This window comes from Sapajus apella, unplaced genomic scaffold (assembly GCF_009761245.1).
Source record: "Sapajus apella isolate SASKATOON/1434 unplaced genomic scaffold, GSC_monkey_1.0 scaffold94, whole genome shotgun sequence".
Lineage (NCBI taxonomy): Eukaryota > Metazoa > Chordata > Mammalia > Primates > Cebidae > Sapajus > Sapajus apella.
The window spans coordinates 331363-353779 of NW_022437034.1; the positions used below are offsets into that span (position 1 = coordinate 331363).

General features: G+C 41.4%; 1 protein-coding gene across 3 annotated transcripts in view; it reads left to right on the forward strand.

The window, feature by feature from the left end:
- The window catches only part of DDX50 (DExD-box helicase 50), a 49763-nt gene extending 29664 nt beyond the window's left edge, over nt 1–20099 (forward strand). For all 3 annotated transcript variants that reach the window (XM_032256166.1, XM_032256167.1, XM_032256164.1), the window contains 7 exons: nt 5031–5192; nt 5714–5833; nt 6922–6995; nt 7529–7688; nt 12349–12483; nt 14713–14757; nt 19598–20099. In XM_032256166.1, coding sequence (XP_032112057.1) covers nt 5031–5192; nt 5714–5833; nt 6922–6995; nt 7529–7688; nt 12349–12483; nt 14713–14757; nt 19598–19876 — 975 coding nt within the window. In that variant the 3' untranslated portion in view covers nt 19877–20099. The remainder of the gene's footprint in view (nt 1–5030; nt 5193–5713; nt 5834–6921; nt 6996–7528; nt 7689–12348; nt 12484–14712; nt 14758–19597) is intronic.
- The last annotated feature ends 2318 nt before the right edge of the window (nt 20100–22417 follow it).

Sequence of the window (22417 nt, forward strand, 5' to 3'; positions counted from 1 at the left end):
TCCCAGCACCTTGGCGGGCTGAGGCAGGCAGATCACGAGGTCAGGAATTCAAGAGCAGCCTGGCCAACATAGTGAAACCCTATCTCTACTAAAAATACAAAAATTAGCTGGGCATGGTGGCGTGCACCTGTGATCCCAGCTACTCGGGAGGCTGAGGCAGGAGAATTGCTTGAATGGGGACCCGGGAGGCAGAGGTTGCAGTGAGCAGAGATCACGCCACTGCACTCCAGCCTGGGCTATGGAGCGAGACTCTGTCTCAAAAATTGTTTATTTAAAGCATTTTGCATAGCGCTTTTCTTTTCTTGAAGCAAGCGGTCAATTAGTATAGGAATATAGAAGTATAGATATGTATAAATAGATCTAATAAACTCCTATGGCTCTAGTCATCTAGTATATGCCAATGATACCCAAATCTTTATCTCACTGGGATCTGCCTCAAGAATACTAGACGTACTGGCTGCAGACACACCAACCCATTCTAAACCTAAATTACTTTCTCCACTCTTATACCTACTCTGTCTCCAGCATTCCCCAGGGCTAAATAATACATCTACCCATTGTTTAAACCAGAAATTTATGTATCACTCTTGAATTTATTCCTCACCCTTGGCCATCCAGTCAACTACATAGTATTTTTGGATCCTATCTCCTATGGTTTAAAGTGGCTCATTTATTTCTTTTTTCTTTTCTTTTTTTTGAGACGGAGTCTCATTGTGTCACCCAGGCTGGAGTGCAGTGGTGCGATCTCGGCTCACTGCAATCTCTGCCCCGCTGGGTTCAAGTGATTCTCCTGCCTCAGCCTACCAAGTAGCTGGAATTACAGGTGCCTGCCACCATGCCCAGCTATTTTTTGTATTTTTAGCAGAGACAGGGTTTCACCATGTTGGCCAGGCTGGTCTCAAACTCCTAACCTCAGGTGATTCACCTGCCTTGGCCTCCCAAAATGTTGGGATTACAGGCATGAGCCAGTGTGCTTAGCCTCCATTTATTTCTTACACCCTTTATTTCTTTTTACAGTCGCAGAAGCTAAAAATCTGAGAATCATGTATAATGTATCTCTTTTATACATCATTTCTACTCTCTTGACTATGTCCTTGCAATTTCATCAGCTAATAGTTATTGAATTCGTTTATGGTCTAGCCCCTACTTACCTTTCCAGCCTCATCTTATCATACTTCCCTCTCATTTTTTTCCTTTTTTGCACATGCTCCATACATGCCATGGGTTTTTTTTGGCGGGGGGATGTGGTAAACGGGGGAAACAAAGTCTCACTCTGTCTCCCAGGCTGGAGTACAGTGGCACGATGGCTTATTGCAGCCTCAACTGCTTGGGCCCAAATTATCCTCCCATCTCAGCCTCCCAAGTAGCTGGGATGACAAGTGTGTACCCCTATGCCTGGCTAATTTTTTATTCTTTATAGAGATGGGATATCCTTGCGTAACCCAAGCTGGTCTTGAACTCCTGGGCTCCAGCAATCTTTCTGCCTTGGCCTCACAAAGTGCTGGGATTACAGGCATGAGCCACCATGCTGGTCAGCTCTTGAATTTGTAGTCTACCTTGCCTAGCAACTCCTACTCATCCTTCAGATCTCAGTCCAAAACATCACTTTTTAGAGAATCCTTTCTTGCCCCAGGCTAGGTCAAGTTGTCCTCTTATAAGGCTCATTGCCTGTTAAACTCATTCATCATCTATTACATTCATTGTCTAAATTTATTTGCATGCCTAAGTATTTGAATAATGTCCATCTTTCTGACCAGTATATAAAGACTGTGAGGACAGAAGCAGTCTTATTTTTGTTCACCTTTTTATGCCTAGTGCCCAACTTGTTGTGGGTCATTATATATTTGTGGAGCAAATAGATGGTCCTTGCCACTATCTTAGTGAGGCCACTGATACCTCTTATTTCTTTTTTTAGAAACAGGTCTTGCTCTGTCACCAGGCTAGTGGGTTGGTGACAGAACATATACAAAATATATAAAATGTATATATATATATGTGTGTGTGTGTGTGTGTGTGTATATATATATATATAATATATATATATGTATATTTTAATATACTTTTTTGAGATGGAGCTTCACTTTGTCGCCCAGGCTGGAGTGCAGTGGTGCGATCTCAGCTTACTGCAACCTCTGCCTCGTGGGTTCTAGCGATTCTCCTGCCTCAGCCTCCCAAGTAGCTGGGATTACAGGTGCCCATCACCACGCCTGGCTACTTTTTTTGTATTTTTAGTAGAGTTGGAGTTTCACCATGTTGGCCAGGCTGGTCTTGAACTCTTGACCTCAGGTGATCACCTGTTTCGCCCTCCCAAAGTTCTAGGATTACAGGAGTGAGCCACTGTGCCTGGCTGTATAATTTAAATATGTTCATATTTTTCTGCTTATAATCATTCAATTGTTTCATATTATCCTCAGGATAAAGTTCATATTCTATTCCAGTCTCATCTATCACTCCCTATCCTCTCACCTCCCCACTCCCTTTTCACTGTGTTTCAGCAATGCTCAAATATTTGTAGGTTCCACTCCCCACTCTTTATGTATGAGATTTCTTCTACCACGAACTCCCTAGCCCTCTGCTCCTTTTTTTACCTACTAGTTCCTTATGATGTCAGGTCTCAGCTTTAGTGCTGCCTTCCTCTTGAACAAGATTGAGTTGGATTTCCCTCTTAAATATTCCTGTCGCACTCTGAACCTATACCTGTGATAGCACACATCATACTCAATTGAAGAGGCCTGTCAGCTGGTTGCCCCAGAGCCATTTCTTTTTTTTTTTTTTTTTGAGACGGAGGGAGTTTCACTCATGTTACCCAGGCTGGAGTGCAATGGCGCCATCTCGGCTCACCGCAACCTCCGCCTCCTGGGTTCAGGCAATTCTCCTGCCTCAGCCTCCTGAGTAGCTGGGATTACAGGCACGCGCCACCATGCCCAGCTAATTTTTTGTAGTTTTAGTAGAGACGGGGTTTCACCGTGTTGACCAGGATGGTCTCGATCTCTTGACCTCGTGATCCACCCGCCTCGGCCTCCCAAAGTGCTGGGATTACAGGCTTGAGCCACCGTGCCCGGCCCGCCATTTCTTTATTAATGTTCTAGAACCAGGTATAATCCAGACAGATAGCAGGTGCTCACTGAATTCATTCATGTATGCATTAAGCTATTTAGATACCAAGGCTGAGATACTGTTGGTGTTAAATTATTGTTAAAAACTTTTTTTTTTTTTTTTTGAGATAGAGTCTTGCTCTGCTGTCCAGGCTGGAGTACAGTGGAGTGATTTCAGCTCACTGCAACCTTCTTCCCCCAGGTTCAAGTGATTCTCCTGCCTCAGCCTTTCGAGTAACTGGGATTACAGGCATGCACCACCACACCTGGCTAATCTTTGCATTTTTAGTAGAGATAAGGTTTCACCATGTTGGCCATCCTGGTCTTTAACTCCTGACTTCCAAGTGATCCACCCACCTCAACCTCCCAAAATTCTGGGATTACAGGCATGAGCTACTACGCCCGGCCTGATCATTGTTAATGAACTTTTTGACTTTAATATAGTGATCAAGAATACTAGGAAGTGTATTTATAGTACACTAGGAAATTTGCAACCTAGATGAAGATGAACCCAATATAAATAGGTTCAACGTCACCAAAAATTACAGACGTGTAAATTAAAACATCATTGGGAAATTATTTTTGCCTATTAAATTCACAGAGATTACAATGATTTATAATGTACAAGGTGGGTGGGGCTTCATGAAATAAATACTCATAGAGTATTGAAGAATAAAAGGTACACAACTTTTTAAATAATACAGTTTCTATTAAAGTGCTGTGTGTTCATAATTTTGACCCAGAATTCAACTTCTAGATATGTATCCTACTGAAACACAGAGATACTGAGGCATACAGAGATATAAGTACAAAGTTGTTCACTGCAGCATTGTTTCTAAAGGTGAAAATTTGAATACAGCCTAATTGTTCATCAGTAGGATTTCGCTAAAATAGATGCTGCTGCGTCCATATGAATAAACTATATACAGTTTTAAAAAATTAAGTAGCATTTTACCTATAAACATGAATACCTAAGATACAGGAAATTTATAAAGTAGATTACAAAACCCTACCTACATAATTTGATCCCATTTTATAAATAAATACATAAAGTCATTATATATGCGAGTGTAATGTGAGTAGTGTGAGTGTGTGTGTATGTGTGTATTTAAAAAAAACGTGACCAGATGTGGTGGTGCACACCTGTAATCCCGGCACTTAGGGAGGTTAAGGCCAGGGCTCACCTGAGGTCCGGAGTTCAAGACAAGCCTGGTCAACATGGCGAAACCCTGTTTCTACTAAAAATACAAAAATTAGCTGGGCATGGTGGTGGACGCATGTAATCCCAGCTACTCGGGAGGCTGAGGCAGAAGAATTGCTTGAACCTGAGAGGTGGAAAGTGTAGTGAGCTGAGATTGCGCCATTGCACTCCAGCCCGGGCAATAAGAATGAAACTCTGCCTCAAAAAAACAAAACCAAAAAAATGCCTGGGCTCGGTGTGGTGGCTCATGACTGTAATCCTGGCACTTTGGGAGGCCAAGGTGGGCAGATCACCTGAGGTCAGGAGTTTGAGACTAGCCTGACCAACATGGAGAAACCCCATCTCTACTAAAAATACAAAATTAGCTGGGCGTGGTAGGCACATGCCTGTAATCCCAGATACTTGGGAGGCTGAGGCAGGAGAATTGCTTGAACCCAGGAGGCAGAGGTTGTGGTGCGCCAAGATCAAGCCATTGCACTCTAGCCTGGGCAACAAGAGTGAAACTCCATCTCAAAAAAAAAAAAAAAAAAAAAATTCTGACAATATTATCATACTCTTAGCATTGAATTATTTCTAAGTGGCTAGTATTAGGGAAGCTTTTATATTTTATGTTAAATATTTTCAGAAAGTAAGATTAAAAAACATGCAAAAGGAGCACAGACTAGATGGTATTGCGGTGCTATCAGTTGCAAGTATGAACTGTACACTTAATTTTCTCCCTCTTTCTCAAATAGAATGCCCAGTGTTTACATGGGGACATTGCACAGTCACAAAGAGAAATTACACTAAAAGGCTTCAGAGAAGGTAGTTTTAAAGTTTTGGTGGCAACCAATGTGGCTGCCCGTGGTTTGGACATTCCTGAAGTTGACCTGGTTATTCAAAGTTCTCCTCCTCAGGTAGGAAATGGGATTTGATTTGGGGAAGATAAGAGCAATTTTATAAATTCCCATTTAATTTATAATTTATTGCTTAGGATGTGAAACATATGTCATCTCTTCTTGCTCTTAGCCATTTTTTGTTAGCATGGTATTAAATTGATCATATTCTGATACCTTTGCAGATGATTAATTTTATTGTTTGGATTTGAAGCATGAAGCAACAAAATCAGGCAGAGAATTATAAAAAGTTGCCATTTAACGAAACCTGGGATGAAGTAGATGATGATGATGATGATTTTTAAAATTTCCTTCTCATAGGGAACTGATTTTTATTTTTTAAAAAAGATGAAGTAGATTAAAAGGTTTTAAATCTTACTGCCTTTACCTCAAAATCCACAGATATAAATTGTTTGGGATGTTGAAAAGAGCAATAGGATTGAAATAAATATATTATTATTATTATTAACATTATTATTTGGATTCTGGAATGACTGGAACTTGCCAGATTTTTAAAAAGTATTACCTCTTACAATCTTTAGGATGTTGAGTCCTATATCCATCGCTCTGGACGCACAGGTAGAGCTGGACGGACAGGGATTTGTATATGTTTTTATCAACCAAGAGAAAGAGGTCAACTAAGATATGTGGAGCAAAAAGCAGTAAGTAGAGTTAAATTATTTCAGGCTTATTGTCTAAATGGTGCCTTAGAAGAGAGCTCTTTTTATATTTATTCTCACAAGTAGGTCTTTATTACATTTCTCAGTTTAAGCTGCATTTGGATGTGAAGCCTGTGGAGATCTAAATTTATATTAGCTTCAAGACTTCAGTACAGCTTTTATTGTGAAGACAGTGGAGCTGACTTTCTCATCTTTTCCTTGAATTTCTCTCTTCATACTAAAATCAGAAGTGCATTGTGATTTAGGTACTTCCCAGTCCAGCATTGTAAATGGGTGGCTATAAGATTGTCTTGGTATAATAGTTAACATTCTCTTAAGTAATGATACAATGGACAGTTGCTAAAGAAACTGTACATTTTCTGTGGTCCGGATTTTTTTGTGGTATTTCACATTTTTCCTATTTTTATATGTGTTTTTATATGCTATTTCATATACTTTGTAAAATGAGATAGTGTAATAAGGAGGAAAAAAGCTGATTTAAACATCTTTTTTTTTTTTTTTTTTAAATCAGACTTGTTTTGCAAGTGAAATTCCATGATTGCAACTAAGGGGCATTTCAAAAAATTATTTTTCTGAAATTTGTAATTGATGATTTATTAGAAAAAAACAGATCTTGGCCGGGCGCGGTGGCTCAAGCCTGTAATCCCAGCACTGTGGGAGGCCCAGGCGGGTGGATCACGAGGTCAAGAGATCGAGACCATCCCGGTCAGCATGGTGAAACCCCGTCTCTACTAAAAATACAAAAAATTAGCTGGGCATGGTGGCGCGTGCCTGTAATCCCAGCTACTCAGGAGGCTGGGGCAGGAGAATTGCCTGAACCCGGGAGGCGGAGGTTGCGGTGAGCCGAGATCGTGCCATTGCACTCTAGACTGGGTAACAAGAGCGAAACTCCGTCTCAAAAAAAAAAAAAAAAAAAGTAAAAAAAAAGGATAAAACAGATCTTTTAATCTGCTAGGGCTATGAAATCTTTAAGTCCAAGAAATAGAAATTCAACAGACTATTAATATATTAATTTAGGAATTAATTTTAAAGACTTCCATTTTTCTTTAATGTAACTCTTTCATTTTCAGGGAATTACTTTTAAACGTGTAGGTGTTCCTTCTACAATGGATTTAGTTAAATCTAAAAGCATGGATGCCATCAGGTATGCTTTCTGAACTTGCTGAATAATTGTTTCTTTTGTATTAGGCTATTCATCTATAAGCTCTCCTAGTTCAAATAGCAGAAAATTTTAATCACCAGTTTTACCAGCAGACATTTAGTTACATTAAAATATAAAAATGTTTTAGCTGGGCACTGTGGCGCATGCCTGTAATTCCAGCACGTTGGAAGGCTGAGGTGGGCAGATTGCTTGGGCTTAGGAGTTTGAGACTAGCTTGGCTAACATGGTGAAACCTTGTTTATACAAAAAATACAAAGATTAACCAGGCCTGGTGGTGCATGCACCTGTAGTTCCAGCTACTTGGAAGGCTGAGGCGGGAGGATCGCCTGAGCCTGGGAGGTTGAGGCTGCAGTGAGCCAAGATTGTGCCAGTGCACTCCAGACTGGGTGACAGAGCAAGGCTCTGTCTCAAAAAAGAGAAGAAAAGAAAAGAAAAAGTTACTCTTTCTTTTTCCCATTTATCTTCTTTTATTTTTTCCCTGCATCTTGACCAAGAATGCTGTTTTTAAACCATAGGTCTCTGGCTTCCGTTTCTTATGCTGCTGTTGATTTTTTCCGACCATCAGCTCAGAGACTGATAGAAGAGAAAGGGGCAGTGGATGCACTGGCTGCAGCCTTAGCCCACATTTCTGGTGCATCAAGCTTTGAACCACGATCTTTGATCACCTCTGATAAGGTAGAAATCTGTGAATTGTCCGTGAGTGGGAAAAGGTTAACGTTGAACAATAGTAAATATTGTACAGTGAATTACTGTGTTTCTTGTGCAAAAAAAAAAAAAACAAAAACTGTTTTGCTCTATGAGAAACTAGTCTCCTTATTCTCCTCTACTCCCTAATAAATCCTTTTTTGGGCCGGGCGTGGTGGCTCACGCCTGTAATCCTAGCACTTTGGGAGGCCGAGGCGGGTGGATCACGAGGTCAAGAGATCGAGACCATCCTGGTCAACACGGTGAAACCCCATCTCTACTAAAACTACAAAAAATTAGCTGGGCATGGTGGCGCGTGCCTGTAATCCCAGCTACTCAGGAGGCTGAGGCAGGAGAATTGCCTGAACCCAGGAGGCGGAGGTTGCGGTGAGCCGAGATCGCGCCATTGCACTCCAGTCTGGGTAACAAGAGTGAAACTCCGTCTCAAAAAAAAAAAAAAAAAAAAAAATCCTTTTTTGACAATCACCTCTTCCAGAGATTTCAAACCCACAGAAAAACTGAAAGAATAAGGCAGTAACCACATACCATCCACCTAGACTCAACTGTCAAAATTGTGCATTATTTGCTTTATATCCTTTTTTAGCTCTTAATTTCTAATTTTTTTTTTTTAATATAACATGTACTGCCGGGCACGGTGGCTCACACCGGTAATCCCAGGACTTTGGGAGGCCAAGGCACGTGGATCATTTGAGGTCAGGAGTTGAAGACCAGCCTGGCCAACATGGCGAATCTCTGACTCTACTAAAGTTACAAAAAATAAGCCGGATGTGGTGGCTCATGTCTGTAATCCCAGCTACTCGGGAGGCTGAGGCAGGAGAATTGCTTGGACCTGGGAGGTGGAGTTTGCAGTGAGCTGAGATCATGCCATTGCACTACATCCTGGGCGACAGGAGCAAAATTCCATCTCAAAAAAAAAAAAAAACACATGTAATAATCGTACATATTTATAAGGTACATAGTGATGTTTCAATACATACCATGTATAGGGATCAGATCAGGATCATTAGCATATTCATTGTCTTAAACATTTATCATTTCTTTGTTTTAGAAACCATTCAATATCTTCTTTCTTGCTTTATAACTTTATGTTTTTTGTTTTGTTTTTGTTTGAGACAGAGTTTGTGATCGCCCAGGCTGGAGTGCAGTAGTGTGATCTTGGGTCACTGCCACCTCCACCTCCAGGGTTCAAGCAATTCTCCTGTCTTAGCCTCCTGAGTACCTGGGACTATAGGCGCATGCCACCACACCTAGCTAGTTATTGTATTTTTGGTAGAGATGGGGTTTCACTATATTGGTCAGGCTGGTCTCAAACTCCTGACCTCAGGCGATCCTCCCTCCTCAGCTTCCCAAAGTGCTGGGATTTCAGGCATGAGCCACCTTGCCTGTCCTGTATTTTTTTTTTCTAAACCATTTGAAAGTAAATTGAAACACTGTGATATCATCCCTAAATATTTCAGCATGCATCCTCTGAGAATAAGGATATTCTCCTACGTAATCACAATACAATAATCTCATCTGTTAAAATTAATGATAGTTCTATATTATCATCAAATATTTAGTTCATATCCATATTTTTCTCATTATCCCGAAAATGTCTGTCTGTCTTTCTGTGTATTTGGAGAGAAATATAGGAAATGCTTACTTTGTATAGGAAATGCTTACTTTGTAAAGACTTTTATTAACTGAAACTTATACACCAGAACCTATGTTTCATTTGTAAATTTCCATGGAATCCTGCAAAGTAAAAAATAGCCTCTGCACAATTAACTCAGTAGCTTGCAAAGTAAGTAATGCCTGTGTGTGTGGAGGGTTTGTGTAAGTGTAATATCATCTGAACTGGCCTGCTGCTAGGTTAGTATCACATGTCAAAATATTACCACACCAGAACCATTGGTGCAGGTAGCTCAGTGATTTTTTACTTACTCAAGTATAATTGAGGGGAGTTTCTTGGTGAAGAGAATTTTTAAAAAGAGCTCTGTTATGTCTGAGTGGAGAGAGAGAGTGAGCGAGCCTCGTCCTGGAGATATCTATAAGATTAGAGCCTGCTGGCAGGATTTTCAAATAATAACAGAACAGATTAATTTTGGGCAGCACATCCCTGTGATGGGGAGGAGGGACCAAAAAGGCAGGGCAGGTTAACTTGGAGGTGACTTATTTGCAGAAATAAATGCAGCTGGAGTATCTGATGTTTTCTACCTGATATGTGTTAATAGTTTAGCTAAATCTTATTTTGCTGCAAGTGACTTATTTGACTCCATTCTGTTTATCCATATGTATCCATATACCTATTTGAGTGTATCTTTTTAAAACTTCAGGATCTAATTAAGTTTTATATGTTACATTTGGTATTATGTCTCTTTAGTCTCTTTTAATCTGAAACTATTTTCTCATCTTTAAATTTTTTTCTGATATTGATTTGGTGAAGAGTCTAGGTCGGTTGTTTGGTAGAATATCTCACTGTCTGGATTTGTCCGAACTTCAAGCATCATTTAACTTTTACCTTTATCCTCTTTTAAACTGGAAGTAATGCCAAAGCTTGATTTTTATATTTAGGTTAAATATTTTTGGCAAGAGTACTTTTATGGCTAATATGTACCTCATACTGCATCATGTCAAGAGGCATAAAATGTTAGGTTGCTCCAGTACTAGTAATGCTTAGTTTGAGCATTTGTTTAAGATGGAAACTGCCATATTATAAAGGTATATTTTACTCTCTGTAATTAGTAACTTGTGGGGTTACTAATAGCACTGAGCAAATATCCCTAATAACCCACCAAATGCTCCTTAAGACAGTATTTAAAACATATTTCTTTAGAAAATATTGAGATTTGGAGCTAAGAAGTACCTAAGAAGTCATTTAGTCTCAACCCTTATCCAATAAAGAATCCCTCTTCGGCAAATGGGTCATTTAATCTCTGATTAAACATATTAGAAACAGGGTTTTAGTGGCTTGAAATTTCTTTCATGGGTTGAACCAAAATCCAAAGTCTTTATCATGAATATCCTATAGGCTCGTCCTCTTGCTGCTTCCTTGACATCATCCCTTATCCCTATCCCGCTCCCTTTGCTTATTTCAGCCAACCTAATAACCTATTTGGTTTTCCTCAGACATAAACTTAACTATTGCACAGGGCCTTAGCACCTACTTTCATTGCCTTGAATGTTCTTCTCCTCTAATAACCACGTTGTGTCCTCCTTTATTTCATTCTGGTCTCTGCTCAAATATCATGCCAGAGAGGTCTTTCCTGATCACTCCAAAATAGCATACTCCTCCCTGTACTCTTTATTCCCTGAGCCCTGCTTTATTCCCGTTTGTGATGCTTATTACTATATGACATTCCATATATTTGCTTATTTGTTTACTACGTACCCCCCACCCACCCCACATACAGGCATATGTGCATGCACATGCACTAGAATCTACTTTCCATGAAAGAAAAGACTACTTATTGCTGAATCTCTAGCACCTCGTATAGTCTGTGGCACATATGTAGAGAGTACTTAATAAATACTTGTTTGATGAATGTATCCCCATATCTTCTTAATGTTGATTCTTTTGCTATTAGTGAAGTGTTACAGAACAAATAAATTTTTGCTTATGTAACAGTCCTTCAAAAGTTTAAAGCAATTAGTCAGGCATGGTGGCTCATGCCTGTAATTCTAGCACTTTGGGAGGCTGAGGCAGGCAGATCACTTGAGTCCAGAAGTTCAAGACCAACCTGGGCAATCCTGTCTCTACTAAAAATGCAAAAATTAGCCTGGCGCGGTGGCACACACCTGTAGTTCCAGATGCTCATGGGGCTGAGGTGAGAGAATTCCTTAAGTCCAGGAAGTTGAGGGTGCAGCGAGCTAAGATTGTGCCACTGCGTTCCAATCTGGGTCACAGAGCAAGACTCTGTCTCAAAAAAAAAAAAAAAAAAAAAAAAAGGGTTAAAGAAATTTGTGTTGTATTTCTTTTCTTTTCCTTTTATTTTTTTTGAGACAAGGTCTGGTTCTGTTACCCAGGCTGGAATGCAGTGGCATGATCTCAGCTCACTGCAACCTCTGCCTCCTGGGCTCAAGCAATTCTCTTACCATAGCCTCTCGAGTAGCTGGGACTATAGGCACGTGGTGATGCCTGGCTAGTTTTTGGGTTTTTTTTGTTTGTTTGTTTGTTTGTTTTTTTGGTAGAGATGGTGTTTCGCCATATTGCCCAGGCTGGTCTTGAACTCCTGAGCTCAAGTGACCTACCCACCTTGGTTTCCCAAAGTGCTAGGATTATAGATGTGAACCACTGAGCCCAGCCAAGGCTTTCATTCCAAGCTGACTTTGACTCCTTCAACATTTCCTTAATTCTTCACTACCTTGTTGTCTTTCTTGGCTCTGGTTTGCTTAATTCCTAATTCTCTCTTAAAGCATAATGGTTAGAATTAAATATAGTTTTACAGCAATACATAGAATAGTACTTTCAATTATCTATAAACACTATTCTTCTAATGTAGTTTCAAAAAAGTTTTTTAGCTGCTGCAGTGTTATACTTTTGGCTCATAAGAAATCTACAATTAAGTCTTGAAGGTCTGTAGAGTTAGAATTTCATTGTACTGCTGCTGCTGATGTATTTCCAAATATAATGTGATTTTTATTCCTTAAGGGATTTGTGACCATGACTCTGGAAAGCCTAGAGGAAATACAGGATGTCAGCTGTGCTTGGAAAGAACTTAACAGAAAGCTGAGTAGTAATGCAGTGTCTCAGATTACCAGAATGTGCCTCCTGAAAGGAAATATGGTAGGCTTTTCTAGACAATTAAATAGCTTTTAAATCAACTACCCCAAATGTTTATAAACGCTAGCAAATTTTGTTCTTCTCTTTTTGAAGCCTAATGGCATGAATAATACTGCTTTATCTGTGTTAGTTTGTTTCCAGTTATTAATTTGGGGCATTATTTATTATTTACGTAACCCATTCCTCCAGAGCTGTAAGTCATTCTGTTCAGTTTGACTATCTAATACCCAAGTTATCTAATTTTCTGCCACATAGCATATGTGGTTGTGTACATGTGTTTATTCTCTTTTTATTTTTTACATTTTATTTATTTACTACTTTATGTGATGGGGTCTGTTTGCCCAGGCTCAAGTGATCCTCCTGCCTTGGACTCCCAATGTGCTGAGATTATAGAAGTGAGCCACTGCACCTGCCCTTTTTGTATTATTATTATTATTATTATTATTATTTTTGAAACGGAGTCTCGCACTGTCGCCCAGGCTGGAGTGCAATAGCGCAATCTTGGCTCACTACAACTTCCGCCTCCCAGGTTCAAGTGATTCTCCTGCTTTAGCCTCCTGAGTAGCTGGGATTACAGGCACGTACTACCGTGCCTGGCTAATTTTTTGTATTTTTAGTAGAGATGGGGTTTCACTATGTTGGCCAGGCTGGTCTCAAACTCCTGACCTCGTGATCGACCCGCCTGGGCCTCCCAAAGTACTGGGATTACAGGCACGAGCCACCGCATCTGGCCTATTATTATTATTTTGAGACGGAGTTTCGCTCTTGTCACCCAGGCTGGAGTGCAATGGCACGATCTCGGTTCACTGCAACCTCTTGCCTCCCAGGTTCAAACAATTCTCCTGCCTCAGCCTCCCCAGTAGCTGAGATTACAGGTGCCCGCCACCTTTTTTTTTTTTCAGTAGGAGAATGGGATTTCACCATGTTGGCCAGGCTGGCCTTGAACTCCTGGCCTCAGGTGGTCCTCCCACCTCGGCCTCCCAAAGTGCTCGAATTACAGGCATGAGCCACTGCACCTAGCCTGTATTATTATTATTTTTGGTAAAGACAGGATTTTGCCATGTTACCCAGGCTGGTCTTGAACTCCTGAGCTCAAGGGATTCACCTGCCTCAGTCTCCCAAAGTGCTGGGATTACAGGCTTGAGCTACTGCACCCAGTGTGTGTGTTCATTCTCTAAGACTAAGTAACTTATTATTGCAGTAAACAGCTCTATAATTTTGAGAACATGCAGTTTGGTTTTTAAGTGGCCTGCTCTTGTTTGTTAATGAGTTAATGATATGAGTTAAATAAATATTTTAATACATTTATATAGCAAAATTAAAACTGTAATCTTGTGACTGATTTCATCTAATGGTTTTGAAAAACAACGTTATGTTATTAACTTTACTGCATAGGTTCATTCTAGCTTGGAATTTATTAACTAGATTGTATATTGCAAATAATCGTCTCTCTGAAAGTTTAGTATTAACTTTAAAAAAAAGATGTGGGGCAAGTATGAGACAAATACACACTTTCAGGAAAAAAAACGTAGAGGGGAGGGAAAAAGTAGCAAGATACAAAGGCCAAACTAGTTGCTGTACTTGAGTATTAAATTAATTTTCAGCTTATTGACAACCAAGACCATAGAGGAAACATCTTGGGTTATATCATTCTTTATTATCTAATAAACATTGCAGTTTTTTTTTGAAATAGGGTCTTCCTCTGTCACCCAGGCTGGTGCGACCTCAGCTCACTGCCACCTTTCCCATCCAGGGTCAAGTGATCCTCCCACCTCAACCTCCCAAGTTGCTGGGACTACAGTCATACACCTCCACACTTGGCTGAATTTTGCTTTTTTTTTTTTTTTAATAGAGACAGGGTTTCTCCATGTTGCCCAGGCTGGTCTTGGTCAAATTCCTGGACTCAAACAATCTGTCTGCATTGGCCTCCCAAAGTGCTGGGAGGCCTGGCCCGCTGCAGCTCTTTGTAAATGAAACTTTGTCATTAAATTTTAAAATAAAATTATTAGAAGGATCATTTTACAAGGGATGTGGAACAACATATACTGTCTACACAAACTCTTCTAGAGAATACTCTAGATTCTTAGTAGTAGTTGTAAATTCTTATTAGATACAGTGTTTACTTTTTAAATTTAGAAAATACATTAAGTAGCCACTGTGTCATGCATTATTAGTAAAACAAAAAAAAATCACATATGTATCTAATTTAAAATGTTTTTATTTTGCTTTTAGGGTGTTTGCTTTGATGTTCCTACAACTGAGTCAGAAAGGTTACAGGTATTTTTAAAATTTTATCTGTTAAATTGTTGAGTACATTCTCTAAATTTAGGTTGGGATATTTTGGGAAACATAGTCACAGTGTCATTATCATGCCTTAGTGAATGAAGAATTCCTTAATATAAAATATCCAGTCTGTCTCAAAATTAAAATCGATTGATTGAGACGGCATCTCGCTCTGTTGCCAGGCTAGAGTGCAGTGGCACAATCTCGGCTCACTGCAACCTTCGCCTCCCAGGTTCAAGCTATTCCCCTGCCTCAGCCTCCTGAGTAGCTGTGACTATAGGCGCACGCTACCACTCCTGGTTAATTTATGTATTTTTAGTAGAGACGGGGTTTCACCATGTTGGCCAGGATGGTATCAATCTCCTGACCTTGTGATCTGTCCACCTCGGCCTCCCAAAGTGCTGGGATTACAGGCATGAGCCACTGCGTCTGGCCTTTAAAATTAAATTTATTTTTATTTTTTTTTCTTTGTATTTATTTATTTAGAGAACAAGGTCTTGCTGTATTGCCCAGGCAGATCTCAAACTCCTGGGCTCAAGCTATCCTCTCGCCTTTGCCTCCCTAAGAGCTGGGATTATAGGTGTGAGCCACAGCACCCAGCCAGAATTAAATTTATTTTTAAAGAGATGGACACTCTCTCAGGCTGGAGTGCAGTGGCACAATCATAGCTCATTGCAACCTTGAATTCCTGGGCTCAAGTGATCCTCCCACCTCAGCCTCCCAAGTAGCTAGGATTACAAGGCATGTGCCACTATGCCTGGCTGATTTTTTAAAAAAATTTTGTAGAGAGAGTCTGAAGCACAGGTTGGTCTTGAACTCCTGGCCTCAAGTGATCCTCCCACTTTGACATCCCAAAGTGTTGAGAATATCAGTGTGAGCCACCATACTTGGCCAAAAATTTTTTTTTTGAGACGGAGTCTTGCTCTGTTGCCCAGGCTGGAGTGCAGTGGTGCGATCTTGGCTCACTATAACCTCCACCTCCCGGGTTCAAGCAATTCTCCTGCCTCAGCCTCCTGAATAGCTGGAAGTATAGGTGTGTGTCACCATGCCTGGCTAATTTTTTGTATTTTTTTAGTAGAGACAGGGTTTCACTGTGTTAGCCAGGATGGTCTTGATCTCCTGACCTTGTGATCTTCCTGCCTTGGCTTCCCAAAGTTCTGGGATTACAGGCATGAGCCACCGTGCCCAGCCAAAAAGTTTTTTACTATAAATCATTTCAATTTTTTTTTTTTTTGAGACGGAGTCTTGCTCTATTGCCAGGCTGGAATGCAGTGGCGCAATCTCGGCACACTGCAACCTCCGCCTCCTGGGTTAAAGCGATTCTTCCGCCTCAGCCTCCCGAGTAGCTGGGACCACAGGCACGTGCCACCATGCCCGGCTATTTTTTGTATTTTTAGTAGAGACAGGGATTCACCATGTTGGCCAGGACGGTCTCGATCTCTTGACCTCGTAATCCGCCCACCTTGGCCTCCCAAAGTGCTGGGATTACAGGCGTGAGCCACTGCGCCTGGCCTCAAATATTTTTTAGATGATGGACTTATATAATGAATCCCCATGTACCCAACACTTAGTTTCAACAATTATCAGTTCATAGCCAGTTTTGTTTCATTTCTGTGTCCATCTGCTTACCTACTTTCCTGTGCTCTTTTGAAATAAATTCTAGGTATTTTATCATTTCAACCATAAATATGTTCATATTTCTAAATATTAATGACTTTAAAAAAGACATTATCATAATACCATAATTAAACTCCCCCAAAATTGTTAATTCCTTAATATCATCTAATTTTGTTTAAACTTTTCCATTTGTTCCCTAAATTTTTAAAATATAAGGTCCATAAAGCTCATACATTGGAATTTGATGTTTACCTTTCTTTTAATCTGTAGATTCTTCCTCCTCCCTCTCTTTCTTTTAAAAAAATATTCTTGTGTTTTATCTGTTGACAAAAGAGGTTGTCTACTGAATTCCCATAATGAAGAATTTGTCTATTATATCTCTACATACTTACATACATGCTTTGAAACAAGAAAGAGTATTCTGCTTTTGAAGTCTTTTTAAAAATTCAGAATATATTAAAGACACATTTTTTGGGGTCAATAACACAGTTCCTTTTTTCTTTTCTTTTTAATATTTTAAAATAGAGATGAGGTCTTGCTATGTTGCCCAGGCTGATCTCAAACTCTTGGCCTCAAGTGATCTTCCCACCTCAGCCTCCCAAAGTACTGGGTTCATAGGCGTGAGCCATTGCATCCAGCCCCAGTTACTTATTTTATTTATTTATTTTTTGAGACGGAGCCTTGCTCTTGTTCCCCAAGCTGGATGCAGTGCAGTGAGGCAATCTCAGCTCACCTCAACTTCCACCACCTGGGTTGAAGTGATTCTCTTGCCTCAGCCTCCCAAGTAGTGGGATTACAGGGATGTGCCACCACGCCTGGCTAATTTTGTATTTTTTAGTAGGGATGGGGTTTCACCACGTTGGTCAGGCTCAGGTGATCCCCCAGCCTCGGCCACCCAAAGTGCTGGGATTACAGGTGTGAACCACCACACCTGGCCCAGTTAACTTATTTTTCACCTGGCTCCCTGCCTCAGAGCCCTCTTTTTCTTTTTTTTTTTTTAGTTGAATGGGCGACTCTGTCTCCCCAGGTGTTCCAGTCGCCTGGCGCAGGGATCTGTGTGATTTCCCTTTCTGCAACCCACAGCCCCGTAACCGCGCTGAGATTCTGGCGCTTTTTTGCTCGGGAATCTCCTGGCCTGGCTCCCTGTTTCAGTCCCCCTTTTTTATCAGTTGAATGGGTGACTCTGTCTCCCAGGAGCTCCAATCGCCAGGTAAAACGGTGTCCGGACCCGCGTATTTTGTGCGGGGAACCGCAGGGCCGGCCAAAACAGCCGCGCTGGCGACCTGTGGGGCTCCTCCGCCTCGGAATCTCCTGGTCTGTGGGCAATGAAAATCCATCTGGAAATGCGGTGTCCACTCATCCTCCGCGCTTTCGCTGCGAGCTGCATTCCTGAGCTGCTCCTAGGCCATCTTGGATCTGTCACCCCAGTTACTTATTTTTAATGACTCCCTGGCATTTGGCCATTTGGGTAGTTGGTTTTCTTAACCAATCTCCTGTTTTCTGAAATTAGATTATTTCTATTGTTAGTTCTGCCCTAAGCATTGGCATAGCAAATTCTTTATGCATTGCCATAGCAAATTTTTTATGCGTTCTTGTATTTATCTCTTTTTTTTTTTTTTTTTTTTTAGACAGAGTTTCGCTCTTGTTACCCAGGCTGGAGTGCAATGGCACGATCTTGGCTCACCGCAACCTCCGCCTCCTGGGTTCAGGCAATTCTCCTGCCTCAGCGGGGACTACAGGCACGCGCCACCATGCCCAGCTAATTTTTTGTATTTTTAGTAGAGACGGGGTTTCACCATGTTGACCAGGATGGTCTCGATCTCTTGACCTCGTGATCCACCCGCCTCGGCCTCCCAAAGTGCTGGGATTACAGGCGTGAGCCACCGCGCCCGGCTTGTATTTATCTCTTTAAGATGAGTTTTTAAATGAGATTGCTTGGCCAAAAGGTTTATGCATTTTTTTGACTTTGGTTATATATTGCCAAACCCACAGTGGTATGTTCATTTGTCTTTTCCCAAAAAGTACTGGTATTGGAAAGAAAGATAACCTGAGCAACAGGGTATCTTAATAACAACTTTTTTTTCTTGAGACAGAGTCTCATTCTGTCACCCAGGCTGGAGTGCAGTGGCATGATCTCGGTTCACTGCAACCTCTGCCTCCCAGGCTCAAGCAATTCTCCTGCCTCAGCCTACCAAGTAGCTGGGATTACAGGCACCCACCACCACGTCCAGCTAATTTTTGTATTTCTAATAGAGTTGGGGTTTCACCACGTTGGCCAGGCAGGTCTTGAACTCCTGACCTCAAGTGATCCGCCCACCTTGGCCTCCGAAAGTGCTGAGATTATAGGCATGAGCCACTGCGTCTGGCCAGGAACAACTTTCCTTGGCAACTCATGATCACAATAAGGAATAGTTAGTGTTGGCCGGGCGCGGTGGCTCAAGCCTGTAATCCCAGCACTTTGGGAGGCCGAGGCGGGTGGATCACAAGGTCAAGAGATCGAGACCATCCTGGTCAACATGGTGAAACCCCGTCTCTACTAAAACTACAAAAAATTAGCTGGGCATGGTGGCGCGTGCCTGTAATCCCAGCTACTCAGGAGGCTGAGGCAGGAGAATTGCCTGAACCCGGGAGGCGGAGGTTGCGGTGAGCCGAGATCGCGCCATTGCACTCCAGCCTGGGTTACAAGAGTGAAACTCCGTCTCAAAAAAAAAAAAAAAAAAAAGGAATAGTTAGTGTAGCAAGATATAAAATTGTGATGCTCTTATGGGTTACTGATTTGTATATCTTCACTTGTTTACTCAATACCAAAGTGTTTCCAGTGGCTGCATTTTTTAGTCCTTGGCTGGTGTTGACTTATATTTAATCTCCATCATGGGCTCTTTTACTTTTTGCTTGTCAGTGTACCTGCTGAAAACAATGCACTCTACTTATTTTGTTTTTATTTTTTACTTATTTTTTTTTGCACGCTACTTATTAATAGTGTATCTGCTTTGTGCTGAGATACCAAATAGTGCTGTTTTAGAATGTATAATCTGAATATGAATTTATGATCTCGAAAATTGAACGTTTTCGCTTATTTTTTGTTTTCATTTTTGTTCCACTTTAACAGATAGATGACCTTTAGCTAATAGATATGAAAAAGGTGTCTTCTGTACTTACATGTTTGCTTATGGTTTCTATTTTGCATTTATATTAATCCTGTAAATTCCCCTAACAGGCAGAGTGGCATGATTCCGACTGGATACTTTCAGTGCCAGCCAAATTACCTGAAATTGAAGAATATTATGATGGAAACACATCTTCTAATTCCAGACAGAGGAGTGGCTGGTCAAGTGGCCGGTCGGGCCGGTCAGGCCGGTCAGGTGGTCGATCTGGCGGCCGGTCAGGTAGACAGAGTCGACAAGGGAGTCGATCAGGAAGTCGACAAGATGGTAGAAGACGAAGTGGGAATAGAAATCGATCAAGAAGTGGGGGCCACAAACGGAGTTTTGACTGAGTATTTGATAGTTAATCTACCAGTGTGAGCTTGCCTATTTCTGCCTAATCATGTACATTATCCACCAAAAATTAGGTCATCATAGTTGAGGTATGTGTCTGCTATTTGCAAAGAAGTCGGTCGTATTTTTTTAAAAAGTATTTCACAAGAATGGTTGTAAACAAATCTACTTATCCAGTTATACCTTTGAATAAAAAAAACCTCCTTTTATTGTCTCTTTTCACTTATGTGTTAAGAATTTTCTCAATGTAATCTTAAAAATTTCTTTAAAAACTTGGCAGTCAGGCCGGGCGCGGTGGCTCATGCCTGTAATCCCAGCACTTTGGGAGGCCGAGGCGGGTGGATCACGAGGTCAAGAGATCGAGACCATCCTGGTCAATATGGTGAAACCCCGTCTCTACTAAAAATACAAAAAATTAGCTGGGCATGGTGGCGCGTGCCTGTAATCCCAGCTACTCAGGAGGCTGAGGCAGGAGAATTGCCTGAACCCAGGAGGCGGAGGTTGCGGTGAGCCGAGATGGCGCCATTGCACTCCAGCCTGGGTAACATGAGTGAAACTCCGTCTCAAAAAAAAAACTTGGCAGTCAGGCGGGGGGTGGCTGTAATCCCAGCACTTTGGGAGGCTGCAGTGGGCGGATCACTAGAGGTTGGCACATGCCTATAATCCCAGCTACTCGGGAGGCTGAGGCAGGAGAATTGCTTGAACCTAGGAGGTGGAGGTTTCAGTGAGCCGAGATCGTGCCATTGCACTCCAGCCTGGGTGACGGAGTGAGACTCTGTCTCAAAACAAATAAACAAAACAAAACTTGGCGGTCAAGCTGATCTTACATAAGATTACTTGCATTTTACAAAATGTATTTGTATTCAGATCATTTCTTCTATAGGTTATGTGATAAAAATAAATTCCCTTCTACATTAAAGGGCTGTGTAAACTGGTGACATGGTTAGTTAGGCGTATCATTTTAGTCTAGATACAGTTAATTAAAAGGTTGTGCAAACAGTACATACTGATTATTCCACAGATATTTATTGAATTTCTACTATGTGTGCATCACTATGCTAACCACTGGGGAGTATAGTTGTGAATAAGGCATAATCACTATCCTCAAGGAACTTAGAGTCAATTATTACAGACTAACAAATAAAAGCTAAGATAGTGGTAGGTAGAGGATGCTAAGGACCTACTTGGTGTGATTTAGGAGGCAGGAAGGCCAAGTGACACCTGGCCGGGCATGTGGCTCATACCTGTAATCCTGGCATTTTGGGAGGCCAAGGTGGGTGGATCACCTGAGGTCAGGAGTTTGAGACCAGCGTGGCCAACAATGTGAAACCCCATCTATGCTAAAGATGCAAAAATGAGCTGGGCATGGTGGCATGTGCCTGTAATCCCAGCTACTTGAGAAGCTGAGGCAGGAGAATCGTTTGAACCTGGGAGGCGGAGGCTGCAGCAAGCCATGATTGTGCTACTGCACTCCAGCCTGGGCAACAGAGCGAGACTCCTCAAAAAAAAAAAAAAAAAAGAAATACCCAACAGAGAAATAAAGCAGTATCCATTGATCTAGCCAACTGTATGTACAGGTGGGAAGAGTTTAGTAGAGAGAGGGCTTGCAGGCAGAGAGAACAGCATATGCAAAGAATAGCATGGTAAGTCCTGAGGTTTCCACGTGATAGAGAAGAGCAATAAGAGAGAGACCGGTTTAGTATTTAACAGGGACAGATTTTTAAAGGCCGTATGTGCATTGTTAAGGAGCTTAAAGCTTTTCTTGAAGACAGTGGGTAATCATTTAAGGGCTTAAAGTAAGGAATAACATGATTCGATTTGCATTTTAGAAAGATTGCTGGCCACACTTAGGAGACTCAGTTGGAGAAAAGCCATACTGGAGGCCTGGAGACCTCTTAAGATGCCATAGGAGTAATCTATGGTAGAGATGCTGGTGATCTGAACTAATGCTAAGTCACATATTTTGAGGGATGAGAACAGAGGCACTTGAGAGGTTGTTACTTGTCCAGAATCATGCAGCTGGAAAATGTGAGGTAAGTGAGGATTTGAACCCAGAAAACTGTCTAGCTTCTGAAAGAGCACTCTTAACCACTATACTAAACAGTGACAGTGGACACTGAGAAACATGAATAGGTTTCAGACATTTTTAGGAGATAGAATTGTTAGGACTCAGTGGCTTAGAGGATGAGAGGGAAACAGAATAAAACCTAGATTTTTCCCAGCACTTTGGGAGGCCGAGGCGGGTGGATCACGAGGTCAAGAGATCGAGACCATCCTGGTCAACATGGTGAAACCCCGTCTCTACTAAAACTACAAAAAAAACATTAGCTGGGCATGGTGGTGCGTGCCTGTAATCCCAGCTACTCAGGAGGCTGAGGCAGGAGAATTGCTTGAACCCAGGAGGCGGAGGTTGCGGTGAGCCGAGATCGCGCCATTGCACTCCAGCCTGGGCAACAACAGCAAAAACTCCGTCTCAAAAACAAAAAAAAAACAAAAAAAAAACCTAGATTTTTTTTAAGATTAGGTCTCTGTTGCCCCAG